The following is a 16685-nucleotide window of genomic DNA, read 5'->3' on the forward strand; positions in this document are numbered from 1 at the left end:
ATGATAAGTACAGTTTAGATGAAAGTACCCAGCAAGGGGGGGCGGGAGGTAATGCTGCTGTCCGGAACCAGGCGTTATTAAACAGAACTTCAAGTCCAGGTCTGGGATAGCTCCATGTGGTAAAGGAGGCCCGAGAGTCCTCCCACAAACAACACAGACCATTGTCACTGCTCTTGGTTGTGCACACCCCAGGGAACGACCCATGTGCACATTGGCAGCACCAGTAGGAGTCGGTGCATTAAGGAAAAAAAAGGAAGTTAGGAAGAAAGGAAGGAAAAGGGGAGGGAAATAGGACAGAGTTGGCAGGGAGCTGGGTTGCGGGGGGTGTCTTGTGGGGAGTTGGAGAGAGGGAATGGGGGTGTACATGATCCATATATAGTATGTACGTGTATAGAATTTTCAGAGAATAAAACAAAAGAAAGGTATATCTAAGTTACAGGAAGTTGTTATACTAAAAGAGAAAAGGGAGCAAATCCAGGAGGAGTGGGAAACGACAGCTGGATTAGTGGCGCCCCTCGGAGGAAAGAGGGTCTTTGCAAGAGCAGGAAGGACTGATAAGGTGTGGGGGGAGTGGACCCAGGCTATGTCGGGACACGAAGGGACAGAAAAGGCAGGCGGAGAGCAATTGGTTTCGCCAGGATAACACCAAGGAAGGTGGCAAAGGTGTCCTTGCCTCAAGAGAGCTGGGTGGGGTCAGAATAGGAAGAGAACACAGAAGACTGTGTACAACACTCCAGGAAAAAGCAGCTGGGGTTTCTTAGGGAACAGTGGAGGACACTGTGTATACAAACACCTCTGTATGAAATCCCTAGGGATATGTCCTGGGGTTCAACCCAGTATTTTCTATAACATAGCTAGCAAACAAACTTGCAACGGTGTGAGAGCAGTGTGGTTTTGTTTTTTACTCTACTGATGATAACTGGTTACCTATGGTAACCTATATCTATAGTTTTAAACTATTTTAAAACTATACCTATAGCTTTAAACTATACTTACAGCTTTAAACTATACCTATAGTTTTTAAAGAAGGATTTACTGTAAACATTGTTTTCCTGAATCTTTTTTTTTTCCAAATTAAATTAGTAGTTCCAAAACACCCGAATAACCAGATCAAATTCTTATAGGCCACAATGGCACATACCTATATTAACATTGTGCCTAAGTGTAGCATGTGCCTCTGGGTCTTTTGAGCATTGTTTGGTTTGGGTTTGAGATTTTTCTACTGGGTAGAAATGGTTGAACTTAAAGGAGCCATGAAGGCATGCAGTGAGAATTAAAACAATAATCAAATTACCTCTGTGGCCAAGTGGACCTGCATAGAGATGAAGCCCGGCCACCATCAGCAAGCATGGCCAGCGTGGAAGCACGCCCAGCGTGGAAGCACGCCCTGCCACACGCATGCGCTCATCCCTGCAGATTCATTCAGCCTCCCGGGTTCAAAACTCCCCTGCTCCTTGCACCCTCTGTCTGCGGGGTTCCATCGGCCAGCTACGGAACAGATGTCTGAGAGAGAAGCTGCATCTGCCTTTCCCCCACTGTGAGTCTGTCAACACGAGAGACAGAAAGTAGCAGATAGGAGAGCTGTCAGCTGCCTGTGGGTAGTCTGAGAGATGACACGGATGGCCAGAAGGAATCACGGAGAAGTGATGGGTGAGGGTTTTTTAGACTCTTTCCCAAAGACTTCTATGAATAGTTCTCTGCCCTTATGAAGTCCTGTGTCAGTTAGCAAAGGGACTGTAGTCTAAGAAACGTGTCACTAGGCAAGTTGGTTGTTGAGCAGGCATCTAGGTGCAGACTGAGGCCGTTCTCTCAGCATGGGCTTTCCATGGCATCATGACTTTCAGTGGTCACGTGATGTGTGCGGCTGAGTTGGCACCATGGTGCAGGCTATTCTGCACTAAATAATAAATTTCTTTTATAAATGAAAGTACACTCTAAAATATTGATTAAAGAACAGTACACTCAATCCATTAAATGAATCACATGGTCATTTGTTATCACCAGGGAGTGTGAGGAACAGAACATAATTGTGTGTGTGCTGCACTTTTGTACAGCGGGCAGTGTGGTAGGTTTTGTTTATGCCAGTATTACGGTAGACTAAGAGTAATGTGCTACGATGTTACCATGGCTACAAAGTCACCAGGCAACAGAAAAATTTCAGCTTCATTGGAATCTCATACGACTACCATCATACAATGAAACATCGTTAAATGGCCCACAATTTTATTTGTCTCGGTGTACAGGGAGTGTGGACGTTAGGGTTGATGTCTAAAAGAATAATTGTGTGGCTGAAGTGTTTACTTACATACACATGTGCCCATGTGTACATGCACACGTACACATACACACATGGACACGCACATACACACATGATGTGGTCATGACATTTTCTAAATATTAAGGACAAAAGGCTTATGAAAAGCCACCAGCAAGGGAATAAAAAGCAAAAGTCAGAATCAAATCCTGTCAAGAGAGCAACACTTTAAAATGATTCCTCTACAGGTGGGCGTGGGCTTTCAGATTAACATTCAACACTAGATGAGGAAATAAGACTCTGAGGCGTCTTAAGGAAAAGTGCTGCTTTCTGTCTCTTGGGGTTTGATAGGCATGGTATACTGGGTCTGTTGGGTCTTGTTTTTATTTATTTTACTTTATTTTTTTGTGGTTGTTTGCTTTTCTAGCTTTGTTTTGTTTATTTGGATTTTTGAAGTTTTTTTTTTTTTTTAAATCTAATTGCCTCAAAATCCATATACATAGCTAAGACAAAGGCAGGCAGCTTACACTATGTACCCCCCTTTGCTGCTGGGATCCCTCACAGTGCACAGCTTTGAGTCCTGGGGTGCTATTGTATGTTTGGAGAGGGCCTGATTCTGTCCAGATGGTTCATCTTAGTTTTGGCTCCTCTTGCAGTTTCCGGTTGGTTTTTTTCCTAATGGGCCACAAAGAAGCTGTCACTAGCCTGTCCTGGCAGGGCTATTGTTTTATGGTGGTTGGGACTGTGCGTTCTGATTTCTTGGAGGCTATCTTCACAGGCACTGTGTCTCTTCGGCATGGGAATGGGTTTGTGCCACAATAGATGAGGATTTTCGGTTCTCGAGACCTGACGCTGGCAGAATTCTCATGAGGACATCGGGTGCCACCAAGTGTGTTGCGTTGGCCTGAGCAGTCAAGGCTCTTTCTCTAGAAGGAAGGGCTTGGATGGAGCAAAGATTGAGACCTGTTTAATATCCTTTCCTTGGTGGCTGCAGCACAGAACCATTTCCTCAGGGTTGTTGCCACTACTGTGTAGATAGTGTGTGTGTGTGTATGTGTGTGTGTGTGTGTGTGTGTGTGTGTGTGTGTGTGTGTAAGAGAGTCTTCAGGCACACAGGATGCCCCTGGACCTGCAGACTCTGGACAGTGTGTGCTCATCTTCAGGGCCACACCAGCAGCTGGCACACCTGCTCCAGGCAATCCAGTGCTGGAGCATCTCTTCTTGGTGGGGTTTGACCTTCCTCAGACAGCAGTTTATCTGTCTGCTCTAAACCTTAAATCTCTTAGGAACCCAGGAAATGTTAACTCTGTAGCTCTCTTTGCTGTTGCTGTGGTGTTATGGTTAAAGTACAGGATGTTGTCTTTAGCTTCCTACGTTTCCAGCAGAACCAGGATTTTGTGTGTGTGCATGAGTGCACATGTATCCGTGTGCTCCTGCAAATTCACTACTACTGGCCAGCTGATCTCCAAATGTGGAGGAGACAAAAGAACTATTGAAAGATCGGGAAGGCGCCTGCTGAGATGAGAGAGGGGCAGTTCACGTATGTCTGCCCTTTCACATCTCTCTGTGGAAGTTTGAAGCCAGAATGTATCGCATGGCTATTATAGATGGCCTAGAACATACGATTAAGAACATTATCACAGGCACAGGCCAGGCTGCCCGGCTTCCTGATGATTGCTCCTGAGGACGGTGAGCATGTCCCCTGGCTTACACACTGGGGACTGCATGGCTAACTGTTGACAACAGTCTCTATACTCAGGTCTTAAGGTGCAGAGTGAAATGTGTATAAGGTAGTGAAAACAAGGAGAAACAGATTGAAGACTTGAAAGTAGGAGGGGCGTATGTCGAGATAAAGAGGGGGTTCAGTGGGAGGAGGAAGGGGAGATAAAACACAACGGGAGCATGATCAAAATTCATTCGATATACACATGTGCAAGAACAAACGAAAGCAGAGGGAATGAAGTCAAAACAAAAGCTCCTCAGGGTGAAATGAAATGTCCCGCTAAAGTTTCCCTCATCACAAAATACTCAGGTAACTTAATGAGGAGAGAAGAGCACTTAATTTCTTTTCCTTACTTGACACAACTATTGGAGCCAGGAATAATAACTACAGAGATCTGGAGCTATATTTTCTCAAAAGCCCATCAGAGCCTGTGGGAGAGCCTGTCAGCTGAGGAAAGCCAGTCGAGAGCTTTTCATTTCCAAGACGCGTTAAGAAGTAACAATGATGCTGAGCGAACCAAAGCCTTTTGGTAATTACTTAACCGGGTTGCATTGTTCTAATAACAGGAGTTTGGGAGGGAAGCTGACAGGGAAGAAAGGCAGAGCAGAACAGAAGTAGCAAAGACTCTCAAGAAATACTTAGCTAGGGCTGGAGAGATGGCTCAGAGGTTAAGGGTACTGACTGCTCTTCCAAAGGTCATGAGTTCAATTCCCAGCAACCACATATTGGCTCACAACCATCTATAATGAGATCTGTATACATAATAAATAAATAATTCTTAAAAAAAAAAAAAAAGAAGAAACACTTAGCTCTTTTTAAAGGGACAGAGCCTGGGGGACAGGACAGGGAATGGTTTGTGCAAAGAGCACCCCAGCAAGGAATGGAGGGAACTGTTTATGGAGTGCCAGTTATGTATTCATTGTGCTGGGCTTAGGCCCACAGTGCTGGCTTTGGTGGCTGGAGATGCAGCTGTAGTGAGGTCAGCAGGCAGAAGCTTGCAAGGCAAAGGCAGGCAGCTCAGATCTAGCTTTGGCACTACCTTTAACATGGTAGTCATTATAAGGGTGCCAGAAAGCATAGCTTACATGAGAGGTTACATTACAGGTATCAAAATGCTTGCCATTTGCTAGATACTCCTCCAAGCGCTTTCTATACGTCTACTCACCTTAGCTTTGTGGGAAGTATACGAGAGAGACACTGTACATAACCACTTTGCAGATGAAGAGTCAAGGAACCACCAGCTGGAAACAAAAGCAAATGTCACAATGCAGCTAGCCTACTCTGTAAAGGTGGCTTTGGATAGAGCAATCCACCGAGGAGCAAAGAGGAAGACAGCAGAGTGTGCGAACCAGGGGTTCCCGTCTGTATATCCTTGGGTCTTCCAAAGGCAGCAGGGGTGAGTGTGTCTGACTGTGAGAAATGAATGAATGAAGAAATTAACCTGAAGGGCAGGGTCCTTGAGGATTATTGACCCACCTTCCTAACCACTGTGAGTGGTCTGCAATCTTACTCATCGGATTCAAATTTCCGAGCCTTTGCCTCTGTGGTACAGAGCTGTCTTTGGAGGCGGCTGCCTATGCCTCTCGGCATCCAGGTGAGACCGGGATTAACGTAAACTCACAGTAGCAGAAGAGAGAGGCAGTTGTGCTGTGTGTTACTCAGCCTGGTCTATGGATTCAGTTTTTCTGGCGGAAAGCTGGGGCCACCACACTAGACAACCGCAGGACAGGGCTGTAGGCCCCTGTTATATCACCCACAGACAGACCTGCTAGCTGTGATGCCAAAATTAGAAAGGACTCAGAATCAACGTTAGTGTAAATTCCAGAAAACTCGAGACTGGTCTTTTAAAGCAACTACGTGACACAGTTGGCTATTTAGTTACTGCCCCGAAGACTTGATGCTAAAAATCCCACTTTTATAAGAGGCAGCTTGTCTTCTGGGTCAGTTGGTGGCCCCAGCAAAGATCAACCAGTATCCTCTGCCAGACATATGTGCCTATGGGCTCAGCCACCAACCAGAGCAGAGGCCAGACAAGCTATGTCCACTGAGCCCTGCCCAAAGGACAGGTGTATCAGCCAGGTAAACGGTGCCACTGTTTAAATTACTATGTTTTAAGGTGGGTATTATATATATGGAAATAGTTCCTTGAAACATTTAATGCTAGTGTCTCATGATAAGGGCTTACGAATGTCATCACAGCTCTGTATATGTAAAGTACACAAGGCAGCCCAAGCTGATACCAGGGCCAGTGGAGAGTTTTTCCTCCAGCGCCCCCCCCACCCCACAAGGGCACTCCTTGAAACTTAAGAGAGGACCAGGTTTATTTCTAGTTGCTTAGAGAATGAAGATTAGGTAAGACTTCCAAAAGATGTAGACGAGGCCTAGTGTGTGGAAGGACAGTTTTGAGTTGTGACGTCCCGCTGTGACGTCTCAGGCTGTCTTTTATGAGGATGAGAAGGACACCGGCAATGTCCAAGCAGAAGTGTGTGGCTGGCTACCCTCCCGCGGCAGGACCTGTGCCATGGAAGGCGGGTGGATGACAGTCTTAAGTTTCATGCTGAGGCTTCTATGATCACGTTGGTTGCCTTTTAAGAGTCTTTCCCTGGGAGGGCCATCAAATTCACAAGTGACCCCGAGCGGGCCTTTAACAAATATCTGAGACCCATCATGTCCAGTTTGTGCTGCCCAAACACTCACAGAAGTGTTGCTGTCCACTGGAGTGTGGCTGGTCTACCAGGGGCAACACTCTTAAAGCTGATGTTCACACTTCCAGCAGCTGTCGGTTGACAATTACCTCACAGTTAGGGGCGGGCCTTCCTGTCTACCTTCTGTCTTCATGCTGAGATTTTGGGTCTGGCTTGTATGGTGCTTGTGCAAAAAAATTCACAACCGCTCTGAGTCCGTGGTGCATGTAGCCTCCCTGTTGTGCCTGGAGGACGCTGTTTCCTTGTATTTTTTCACTGTCTCTGCCTCGTATAGTCTTTCTGCAAAGATCCCTGTGGAAGGCTGTGATGTACACACTCTCTTTAGGGCTGAGCACTCCACAGTCCTTCGGCCTGTTGCGGGTCTCGTTGTTGGCCACCATCAACTGCAAACAGAAGTTATCCAGCGCTCAGCCAATGGTGGGAATTTTGTGTCTCTCCCCCTCCCACACGCACACAGGGATTTTTGTCTGGCTTGAGCTTGCTGCAGGTCTTGTGTGTGCTGTCACAACTGCTGTGAGTTATACGTTTAACTGCCCTGTTGTGTCCTGCAAACCCTGTTTTCTTGAACTTATCTACCACCCCTGCCTCTGACAAGAAGAAACCTGGGCCTTGGTGGTGGGGGTGGGGTGGGTGATGTGCTACATGCATTCCCATTTAGAGCTCCCAGCACTCCGTAGACTCATATTTTCTGTGTGCTGACCAGTTGGAAATGAGGCCCTTGTCTTTCTGATAGCTCTGAGGACACTCTGAGACAGCCTCGCTAGCCCTGGGGTCCTTCTAGGACAGCCACTGAATCACTTGCAAAAATTGGGAGTACCTTTTATGGCAAGAAGATTTATGTATTTAACCACAGCTCAGAATAAAAACACTCTTGGCGAAATCAGAATTCTAATCTTGCCTCAGGAAGAGGCAAATATCTCATCCATGAAAAGATTCAATTACTCTTTCTCATGAGATTGATTATTCTGCACTAGCTCCCCATAGCCCTCATAAAATATTTCACAGTTTCTTTGGTAGGTATCACACCAGGATTGTTAATGATTGACAATCTCCCTTGATTGATTATGGATGTCAAGGCACATATGCATATATTAAATATTATTTAATGTTAATTATGCTGTGATTATTCTGGAAGCTTTTTTAAAAATATAGTTTTCATTCATTCTGCTTATGACTATAATTTGAATCAGGGATTTTCTTTACTGTGTTCAATGTGTTATCAGCACAGCACTTCACCATAATAACTGTGCTGTGCACCCAATTTAAGTGTTTTTAAGATCTTGAGCCAAACTTAAATGAAAATGGTTATCTCCAGAAAGAAGGAGAGAAATTTATTATAAATCTTTTAGGGATCGCAAAAGAAAATTCAGGCAATTTCAGGATCATTTTAACACTTGGAAAGAATTTGGGATATTTTTTTCACAGTGCTATGGAAACTGTGGTTGGTAACACATATCAACCTCATGACAGTAAAATGTGTATTGTTTGCAGTGGAATAAATGGTAATTACTTGTTAAGATATCCATGGCTTAAAAACACAATTAATGACCTGTTGTACATATTCATGTTAAAATTTTTCTTTATTTTCCATGAATTCACTCCCCTGTCTGATCAGTTGTGTCTTGGAAAATTCCATGGGGTTTCCAACTGCGGGGGCTGACCATTCACCCAGCGTCCTCATGGGGTGCCTGCAATGTGACAGCCACCTTGCCACTGCTCATCTTTGAAGGAAGGAGGCTGCCCAGTGCATACTTAGCTGGCCTGGCCCAGCCTGGCAGACAGAGTCCTCTAGGAGAAAATTCCTTAGGCTGCCTTAGGCCCATGGGCCTTACCAGGAGGCAGCCATTGACCTCACGCTGCTGGCACATGCAACCATTGGTCTGAGAAGGTGGGAAGGGAAGGCTGGCCAGGCCCAGCTGCCTGCTTTGCAGATCTCATGACAACAGTGGGACATCGGGGCCAATCTGCTTCCCTTTGGGTGGGTGACTGCTGTGTGTTCTGAATAGTCCTTTCCAGGACAGGCTAAGACAAATGTAGGACCTTGGTCAAGGCCTAAGGAGGCTGTGGGAAGGACTCCACTTCCGCTCTGCACACCAGGAGGTAATGGAGGCAGTTGCTTTTCTAGAACCACAAAGAAAAGCCTTTTAGGTCTCCCCACCTCCTTCCAATCCTCTGTAGCAAGCACGTTTTGCACTTTTTCCTCACTCAAAGAACTCTGGCTCCTCCGTTCCTTGCAGCCTGCCTACACAGTAAAGAGGTGAGTACCCCAACCAGGGCAACACCCGACTCAGCACATCACTCACAGTTTAAATGCTTAGTGGGCAGGGAGTATAGCGCAGGGTAGGTCCTCAATACATTAGGTCCTGGTTTCAACTTCCAGACATGCACGCACGCATGCACACACGCACACACATGCCCAGTGTTAGGCATTGTCCAAGGGGGATCCAATCATCTCAGTGCAGACTGACAACACTGAGCAGCTTGCATAATAACACCTCCATCCCTTGCACTAAGGCTGTGCACACTGCAATGAATGAGACCGTACAACTTCCATTTTGCAAAGTGGAGAACTTTCCTCTGTCACCACAATAGTATTTGCATAGCACTAAGTCACATCTGTAAGCCATTGTGTAGCCCGAAGATGGAGTATTTTAGCAAGTGTGACTGATGAGACCCCCTGCTGCCAGCTAGCCCTTCCCAGCCTGTCCTAAGCTTATCAAATCCTAAGACTCCTCTGCAATTTTCTTAGGAGAAACCTGGCTTCTTGTCTTCTCTAAAGTTCCATCTATCGCCTTCTGAGAAATAGCTCCCAGATTCACACCCCTCATCCTGACCTCCCTCAGAGCGGCGTGTGACTCACATCCCCAACTGCCAGACATCTGCACTTCCCCACCCTCCTGAAACCTCAAACTTGATTTCAAAATAAAACTCATGCCCCCGTAAGCTGGTCCCTCTGGACTTTCTTTTTGGTCAAGGGTCATCCTCTTACATGCGATCACTGACCTGCGTTATGTGTGTTAGTGTGTGTAGTCAGCAAGTATCTATCTGTTGAGCACCTACTGTGTGCACAGCACTCTGTGTATAAGTGGAGAGGTTACCTACTGAGTGCACAGCACTCTGTGTACAAGGGGAGAGGTTACCTACTGTGTGCATAGCACTCTGTGTACAAGTGGAGAGGTTACTTACTGTGTGTCTACACAGCACTCTGTATTAAGTGGAAAGGTTACTACTGTGTCCACAGCTCTCTGTATTCAAGTAGAAATGTTACTGCTGTGTGCACAACTGTTTGTGTACAAGTGGAGAGGTTATTACTGTGTTCACAGCACTCTGTATTCAAGTGGAAATGTCACTACTGTGTGCATAGCTCTCTGTATACAAGTGGAGAGGTTACCTACTGTGTCCACAGCACTCTGTACTCAAGTGGAAATGTCACTACTGTGTGCACAGCTCTCTGTGTACAAGTGGAGAGGTTACAAACCAGAATCCAATACTGAGATAACACAGTTCAGGGAAGGGGGACAAAGCCCCTGTGTCAGATGGGAAGAAGGGACCAAGCCAGGGACGGAAAGAACATGAACAGTTTTGTGGGTTAGGGATGGCGGTTACACGGGCTGAGCGCCCATCATTTGTCCCACATTTTATACTCTGCCGTGGTGAACCAGAAGCACAGCGTAAGAGGGTTGGAGAGGAGCCAGTTAGTGTGGCAGGAATGCTGGGGTGGGGGTGGGGGCTCAGGAGGCATGTGGATGGGGACATAGAGAGAACACAGCATGTGATCAATCGGTCTATGAAGCCAGGAGGATTGTGGGTTCAGGGCCAGCAAGGGCTACATGGTGCCCCAGAGTATGAAGGTCGAAGACCCTAGAGTTAAGGGTGGGAAGAGGCAAGTTTTAGGAGAGAAGGGATGGGGCGTCCTACCGTCTCCTTTTAGATATGGGACCCAAGGTGTCCACATGGAGGGATATTTTACTCAGTCTACCACCTTCAGGCCGGTCTCCTGTAGGAAAACCCTCAGCCACATGAAGAGCTAATCTGTTGTCACTGCTCTAAGTAACTTTCGACCCATCTAAATCATCACCACACTCACTATCAACAAGACGAAACAAACATTGTCTTCCAGTATGTTGTCCAACCCCAGGGATTCCAAGGTCTCAGACTACTAAGGAGATGAAATGTCCTGTGTTCCCTTTTGCAGAATCTACAGATGCCCTGAGATTCCTGTGTCCTGGAGGCAAACTCTACCCACTACACACAGCTTGACTCTGGCCCCAGTTCCACTTTCACTCAGCACCCAGCTAAGTGGGGGAGAAGGGGCACATTCATCCGGGAACTGCTGCTCAGCTACCGACTGGTGCTTCAAGCAGCTTCCTTGGATGTCTTGCCAGCAGAAAGGCCAAAGGACTGTTGTTACATTTCAGCAGGACAATGGCTGTCTCGTTTTGGGCACCTTCATTGGTCCCTGACTGATCATCAAACAGGTATCAACTAGAATTCTCAGTTGCAAATGACAAATAGCACCTTGGGATGATGGCAGAGAAAGGAATTGATTAAAAAAAAAAATAGGGAAACTTATAGAGGATCAATAAAACCAACAGAGCAACAGAGGCTACAGCTGAGCTTATCACCATAGTCAGGGATGGCCTGGTGGTGCCATGATGCCTCTGCAATCCAGCAGGCCCCAGACTGTAGGTCCTGCTGCCGCAGGCCACCTGCCTTGTGATGTCTATGGCTCTGCAGGCTGCATCTAACCTCCTCTTGCCACCTGCCAGAGCACTGCTGTTTGGGGACATATCTTTTGATTGGCTGGGCCTAAGTAGTATCTCTCTTCTTCCACTGGAAAAAATAAACTCTTCTCTAGCACCAAGTGGAGAATGGAAGAAACAAGGAGCTCAAGTTTTAGGTAGCCACAAGCTACACAGCTGCCCTACCCCACTTCCTTTAAGCCTTTTCTCCTTGGACAGTCACTTTCTGTTCCTCCTAACGTTGTGGCTTAGGCCTCCAACTCCCTCACCACTTTGCCATTAATTCTTGGTTCCCAGAATCGGAACTAATCTTGCAAAATGAAGTCTGACAAGGCTGAGGTATGACGGGACTATTTCTTTCCATATCACAGCCTGTTAACTTGCATTCCGGCGTCTGAGGACTTCATGACTTTCCTCGGCTGCCAATGTTATATGGATGACACATGTTGGCTCATAGTATTCTTGTGGTTGACTGAATTCCCAGATATTTTTATATGAATGGCTGTAAAGCCAGATCTTCCATCACTTATTTACACACTTGGCTTATTGAACAATGCGCAACTTTAGTGGAGAAACCTAAAACTGTGTTTGTAATACTTCAACTATTTAGGCCACACCCTCGAGTTCCTTCCTCTATGGACTGTGCTGGGATACTTCAACCAGAACTTGCAAACTGGAGGTCTTTGGGCTAATTCAACCACATATTTATTTTTGTTAACTCTGGGAACAGAATCATTTGTCAACTGTTGAACATCAGGAGATATGAAAAGGCCTCCAACTCTTTTGAAAGGCAGGAAAGTGTCACAATACTTGGCATCATTGTCCCCCCCCCCTTAGAACAGTGAATGAGAATTGCCACTGAGGAGCCATTTTTTCCTTGGGAAGGCACAGGTAGCTCATCACATCCCCTACCAGGCTGCTGCACTGATTGGCACGCCCTGCCCATCTTTGTGAGTTGGGCATCACAGGCTGACCGCTGTGGGAGCTGGCAGGGGTAGGTGCTGAAGGGTAGAGCGGAAGCACAGGCAGTTCAGGCACTGTGGGGTTCAGTAGCTCTGCGTTTGCTCATCTTCGCTTTAGCTGTGCATAATGAGGCACTCCGAGGATACAGATGTCCCAGGATTCCAGGATGGACATCTGTTTTTGCTTTCCCAGATGCTCCTCCCGGGAACCCGTACTTCCTTTTCTGTGTAACTTCTGAGGGTGCTGCCAAATCTCGTATGATTTTTGTTTCTTTCTGTAGACACGGACCCAAAGAGTGGCCACTGGCTCAGGCTAGGTGATGGGATTTTTAAACTTCTAGTCAGCCCATGACAGATTCAGATGCGCGTCTTGTCAGTGGCTGATGCTAACTGCATGCTATACTGCTGGATCCAGTACAAGCTTTGGCCATATCTATCATGTGGTACCTGGCGCAGGGTGGAGGGAGCCACCACATATAAGGCAGAAGAAGAAGGTTCAGGGGACTCCATCTGCACTCATCGGGCCCAGCTCTTAGCCTGTGGTTCCATAAGACCGCTCTCATTGTATACCTTTTAATATTTTTTTAAGTTAGTTTCTCTCCTGCATATAAAGGTGCCTAGGATGTATTGCTATGGAAAACAACTTGATTCTCTGCCTGTCTCCTACTGTGTCTGAGGTGTGTGTGGGTGTGTGGGGTGTGTGTGCATGCACTGCCTTTCTTGAGTCTTGATCAACAGTCATAAATCAGCCATTCTGGGCCGTCTCACAAATTCTCTTTGGGTGTTCCTGAGCAAAGGTCTGACAGCAAAATCCAGTCTCCACTCCTCTTAACTCCTTCATAAGACAGGAGGGGGTATTGTTATCTGTAGGTGTAGTTTTAAAAGGTATTCTACTTGGGTTCCTGTATCTACCACCCTTCTCCATCCCAACCCCTTCCAACCCAACACTAGGCAGTTGAGAAAGAAGGTTAGAGGGGGGAAAGGGATGTAGACCTCTTTAGACTACTTCCTGCTCGTCAGGGTCATCGGGTCGGAGCGGCAAGTTCAATCGTCTTTGTCAGAACATCCAGCAACCCAGCAATCAACAGCAAACGGCGCTGCAGGAGCCAACAACAGCAGGGCCCAACAGCAGCAAAGGCAGCAGCCCTGGAGCAGAAGCCACCACAGGCTCTCTCAGGGCTGCCCCATTAATAATACCCTCTCAAGAGTTCCCAGAGTTAAACTCTCTGCAGCTGGCACAAACCACACGCCCCGCCAAAGCATGAGACGAGACATGAGTGACAGTCAGCCCCTGTGGACAGTCGGAAGCGGCTTGATAGCCCACTCCTGGGATTAAAACAAAAACATTCACTTAACATAATTGATTTGTTTTGTTTTGTTTTTGTTTTTGTTTTTAAAAAGAAACCAAAATTCTAATTACACACACTCTTGCCAATACTGATATAAATGATACGGGTGTTGGCTGGGAAAACTATCTGCTTCCCGAAATTTCCAGGGCTGGAAGCCTGATAGGAAATCCGAATATCTGGAATTGGGGTGCTAAGACCTGAATTCAACTCATCATCACTGGATGATGAAACCAAGTCACCCTTTCAACCATTCGACAAATATTTACTGAGCACCCGCCGTGGAAAACACTACCGCTCTACAAGCATGTGGTCTTTATGCGTTTGGGTTCTGTGGATACAAAAAAACTAAGTCTAATTTAACGGCTTCATTTTCCTTACACGTGAAATGAAGTTAAAATAATTCTGTCACAGGGTTGTTTAGAACATTAAAAAAAAATGAGCATCAGAAAATTTTATTTTCTTCCTAAAAACTAGGAAAGTGATACAGCTTCACAAACAACAGGACAGCCCAAGCGGTAGGAGGGGCATCCACATTACTTCTGATGCTAGCCCTGGCATCTCCTGGTTGTGCATCATCCAGCTTGCTGGACCTTTGCTTGCGCTGGGCTCGAGAGCGTCGAGAACACGAGTGGGCCACAAGGGGGCAGCACACGGCAAGAAATCTTGGACGCAGACCTCAGCCCACCGCCAAACTTCCCTGCTGCTCTCGGTCCTAGTACGTACTTCCGTCGCTCTGACGCTCCCAGAAACCCGGGGATCGGGAAGAAGCGCAAATTACCCCTCCTTTGAGCCTCAAGAGGGAAAATCTGGATCTGGGTTCACCAGAGCACATCCCAACCGGCGCTGGAGTCTCTCACCGCGCCGCCAGGGGCGCGACGCTCGGCCAGGGTGTGCTGGCGCGTGGGCGGAGGCATCAGTCACACATCGGTGATTCTGGGGAGGGCAGCCTGCCTCCCAAAGGAGTGGTCGCGGCCCCAGGGGCCCCCCGCCAACTCCAGAGCCTTCTCCTCTTGCCTCAAGGGACACCTCCACACCTATAACCACAGCTGTCACTTGTGCGTGCTGGCAGGAGAGGGGACACAAGGAAGGGTGCTCCCTGGAGTCGTCCAAAAGGATGCTTTGGTGTCGGAAGCGTCCTCAGGCTGCTTTCCAGCGCGGGCAAAGAAAACAGTCGGGATAATGCTCCCAAACTTTCCTTCACAGCAGCGTTGAGAAGCGTCCCTTCTTGCAGCTCGTGGAGAACCCCGAGTCCCGTGTCCAGAGGGGAGAGGGCCAAGCCTGCGCAAGGGAAGTTCTCGGAAGCCCCGGAGGTGGCCTAAGGGGAGAACGCCAAGGCTGGGGAGGTGTCCGCTTCCCAGCACCCCCGCAGTGACTGTGACCTCCGCGCGCCCCCGCGCACGTGCTCGCGGCCTGGGGAGAGGGTCCAGCTGGGCTAGTTGAGCAAGGCGGCGTCGCTCTGGCAGTCCGGGGGCGCATGGAGACGCCGAGGGGGGCGGTGCGGCTCGCCTGCAGCGCGGGGGAGCGCGCACGCAGTGCCTCGGCCTCCCGGGAGACTCGGCCGGCCTCTCCCCGCACTTCCTGCTGCTGGGCTCCGGGGTGCGTGGGGCGCGGCGGGACAGGTGTAGCCTGCAGCGGCGGGCCACGCGTGTAGGAGGGCTGAGCTCGCTCAGCTAGCTGGAGTTGACTCGCTGCTCTAGGAACTCCGGTGCCTGTCTTGCAGGCAGGGTCGGAGTGTCACTTTGCAAATCGTGGAGGCCAGCGCCCCGAGCTGTCAGCGCTCCGCCAGGGACAGAACCCTGTTTGTTGACTGTGGCCACAGAGGCTGGGTGCAAATGCTCGCTACCCACTGCGGGCCGAGCTCTGGCTCCTGGACTTAGGCTGCTCACTGGGCCCGCTACGGCGCCTCCCCCATGCTGCTTGGGGCGTCCTGGCTGTGCGCGTCCAAGGCGGCGGCCACTACAGCTAGGGGCGAGGGCGACGACAGGCAGGGTGAGCAGCAGCCGGAGGCTCAAGCGAGGACTGAGGAGGATATGGACGAGTCATCGCTGCTGGACTTGCTGGAATGCTCCGTGTGCCTGGAGCGCCTGGACACCACTGCCAAGGTGTTGCCATGCCAGCACACCTTCTGCCGACGATGTCTGGAGAGCATTGTGTGCTCACGCCACGAGCTACGCTGTCCCGAGTGCCGCATCCTGGTGGGCTGCGGTGTGGATGAGCTGCCCGCCAATATACTGCTAGTGCGCCTGCTGGATGGCATCCGCCAGAGGCCCCGCACGGGCGGCAGCCCCGGGAGCAGCCCTCCCGCGCGCCCGGGCCCTGGTGCGTTCCCAGCGCTTGCAGGCATCCCTGGAGGTGCAACAAGCAGCCCCCCGCGTTCTCCGGTCTTTCTCCCAGCCGGAGCAGGCAGCTCTACTTCCAGTTTGTGCGACGTGGCGACTAATAGGAGCATGCCAGTGGCTAAGGTAAAAATCCGTCCTTAATTACATGGCGCCACAGTGTGCGAATGTGTATTGCTTGTGCGCACGTGGATGTGCGAGTAGTAGCGGCGAGTAGAAACAGTGGAGGCTAGCTGTGGCCCCGCGGTGGCCCACTGCTTTGTTTTAGTTTTAACGACTTCTCTGTTTTCCGGGAACTCTGAGTAGCTGTCAGTTCCAGTTTTACCAATTCTTGGCTCCATCCCATCCCAGTACTCCTCTCCCCTCCCCTCCCCTTACCTCAAACTTGTTGTAGGCACCTAAGTGGCTGCTTTCCAAGCACATGAGCACAGTGCTTACATCTGCTCCCAAGAACCTGTTCTTAAGAGTCAGAACCCATCCTCTCACTAGACGGACATGCCTTTCGACCTGCCACTTTCCACCACTTCCGTTTTGGCTAGGCCTGTTTTTTTCTATCTATCTATCTATCTATCTATCTATCTGTCATCTAATTGTTGTCATCCTTCCAAATCCCC

The 16685-nt window shown here is 48.6% G+C and overlaps 2 protein-coding genes across 2 annotated transcripts in view; both read left to right on the forward strand.

Moving 5' to 3' along the window:
- The window catches only part of Ranbp2 (RAN binding protein 2), a 531879-nt gene that overhangs the window by 271273 nt on the left and 243921 nt on the right, over positions 1-16685 (forward strand). The gene's annotated exons all lie outside the window — the stretch shown is intronic.
- Sh3rf3 (SH3 domain containing ring finger 3) overlaps positions 14409-16685 on the forward strand; it is a 292558-nt gene continuing 290281 nt past the window's right edge. The window contains exon 1 of the mRNA XM_051153081.1: positions 14409-16197. Coding sequence (XP_051009038.1) covers positions 15646-16197 — 552 coding nt within the window. The 5' untranslated portion in view covers positions 14409-15645. The remainder of the gene's footprint in view (positions 16198-16685) is intronic.

This window comes from Acomys russatus, chromosome 11 (genome assembly GCF_903995435.1).
Source record: "Acomys russatus chromosome 11, mAcoRus1.1, whole genome shotgun sequence".
Taxonomy (NCBI): Eukaryota; Metazoa; Chordata; class Mammalia; order Rodentia; family Muridae; genus Acomys; species Acomys russatus.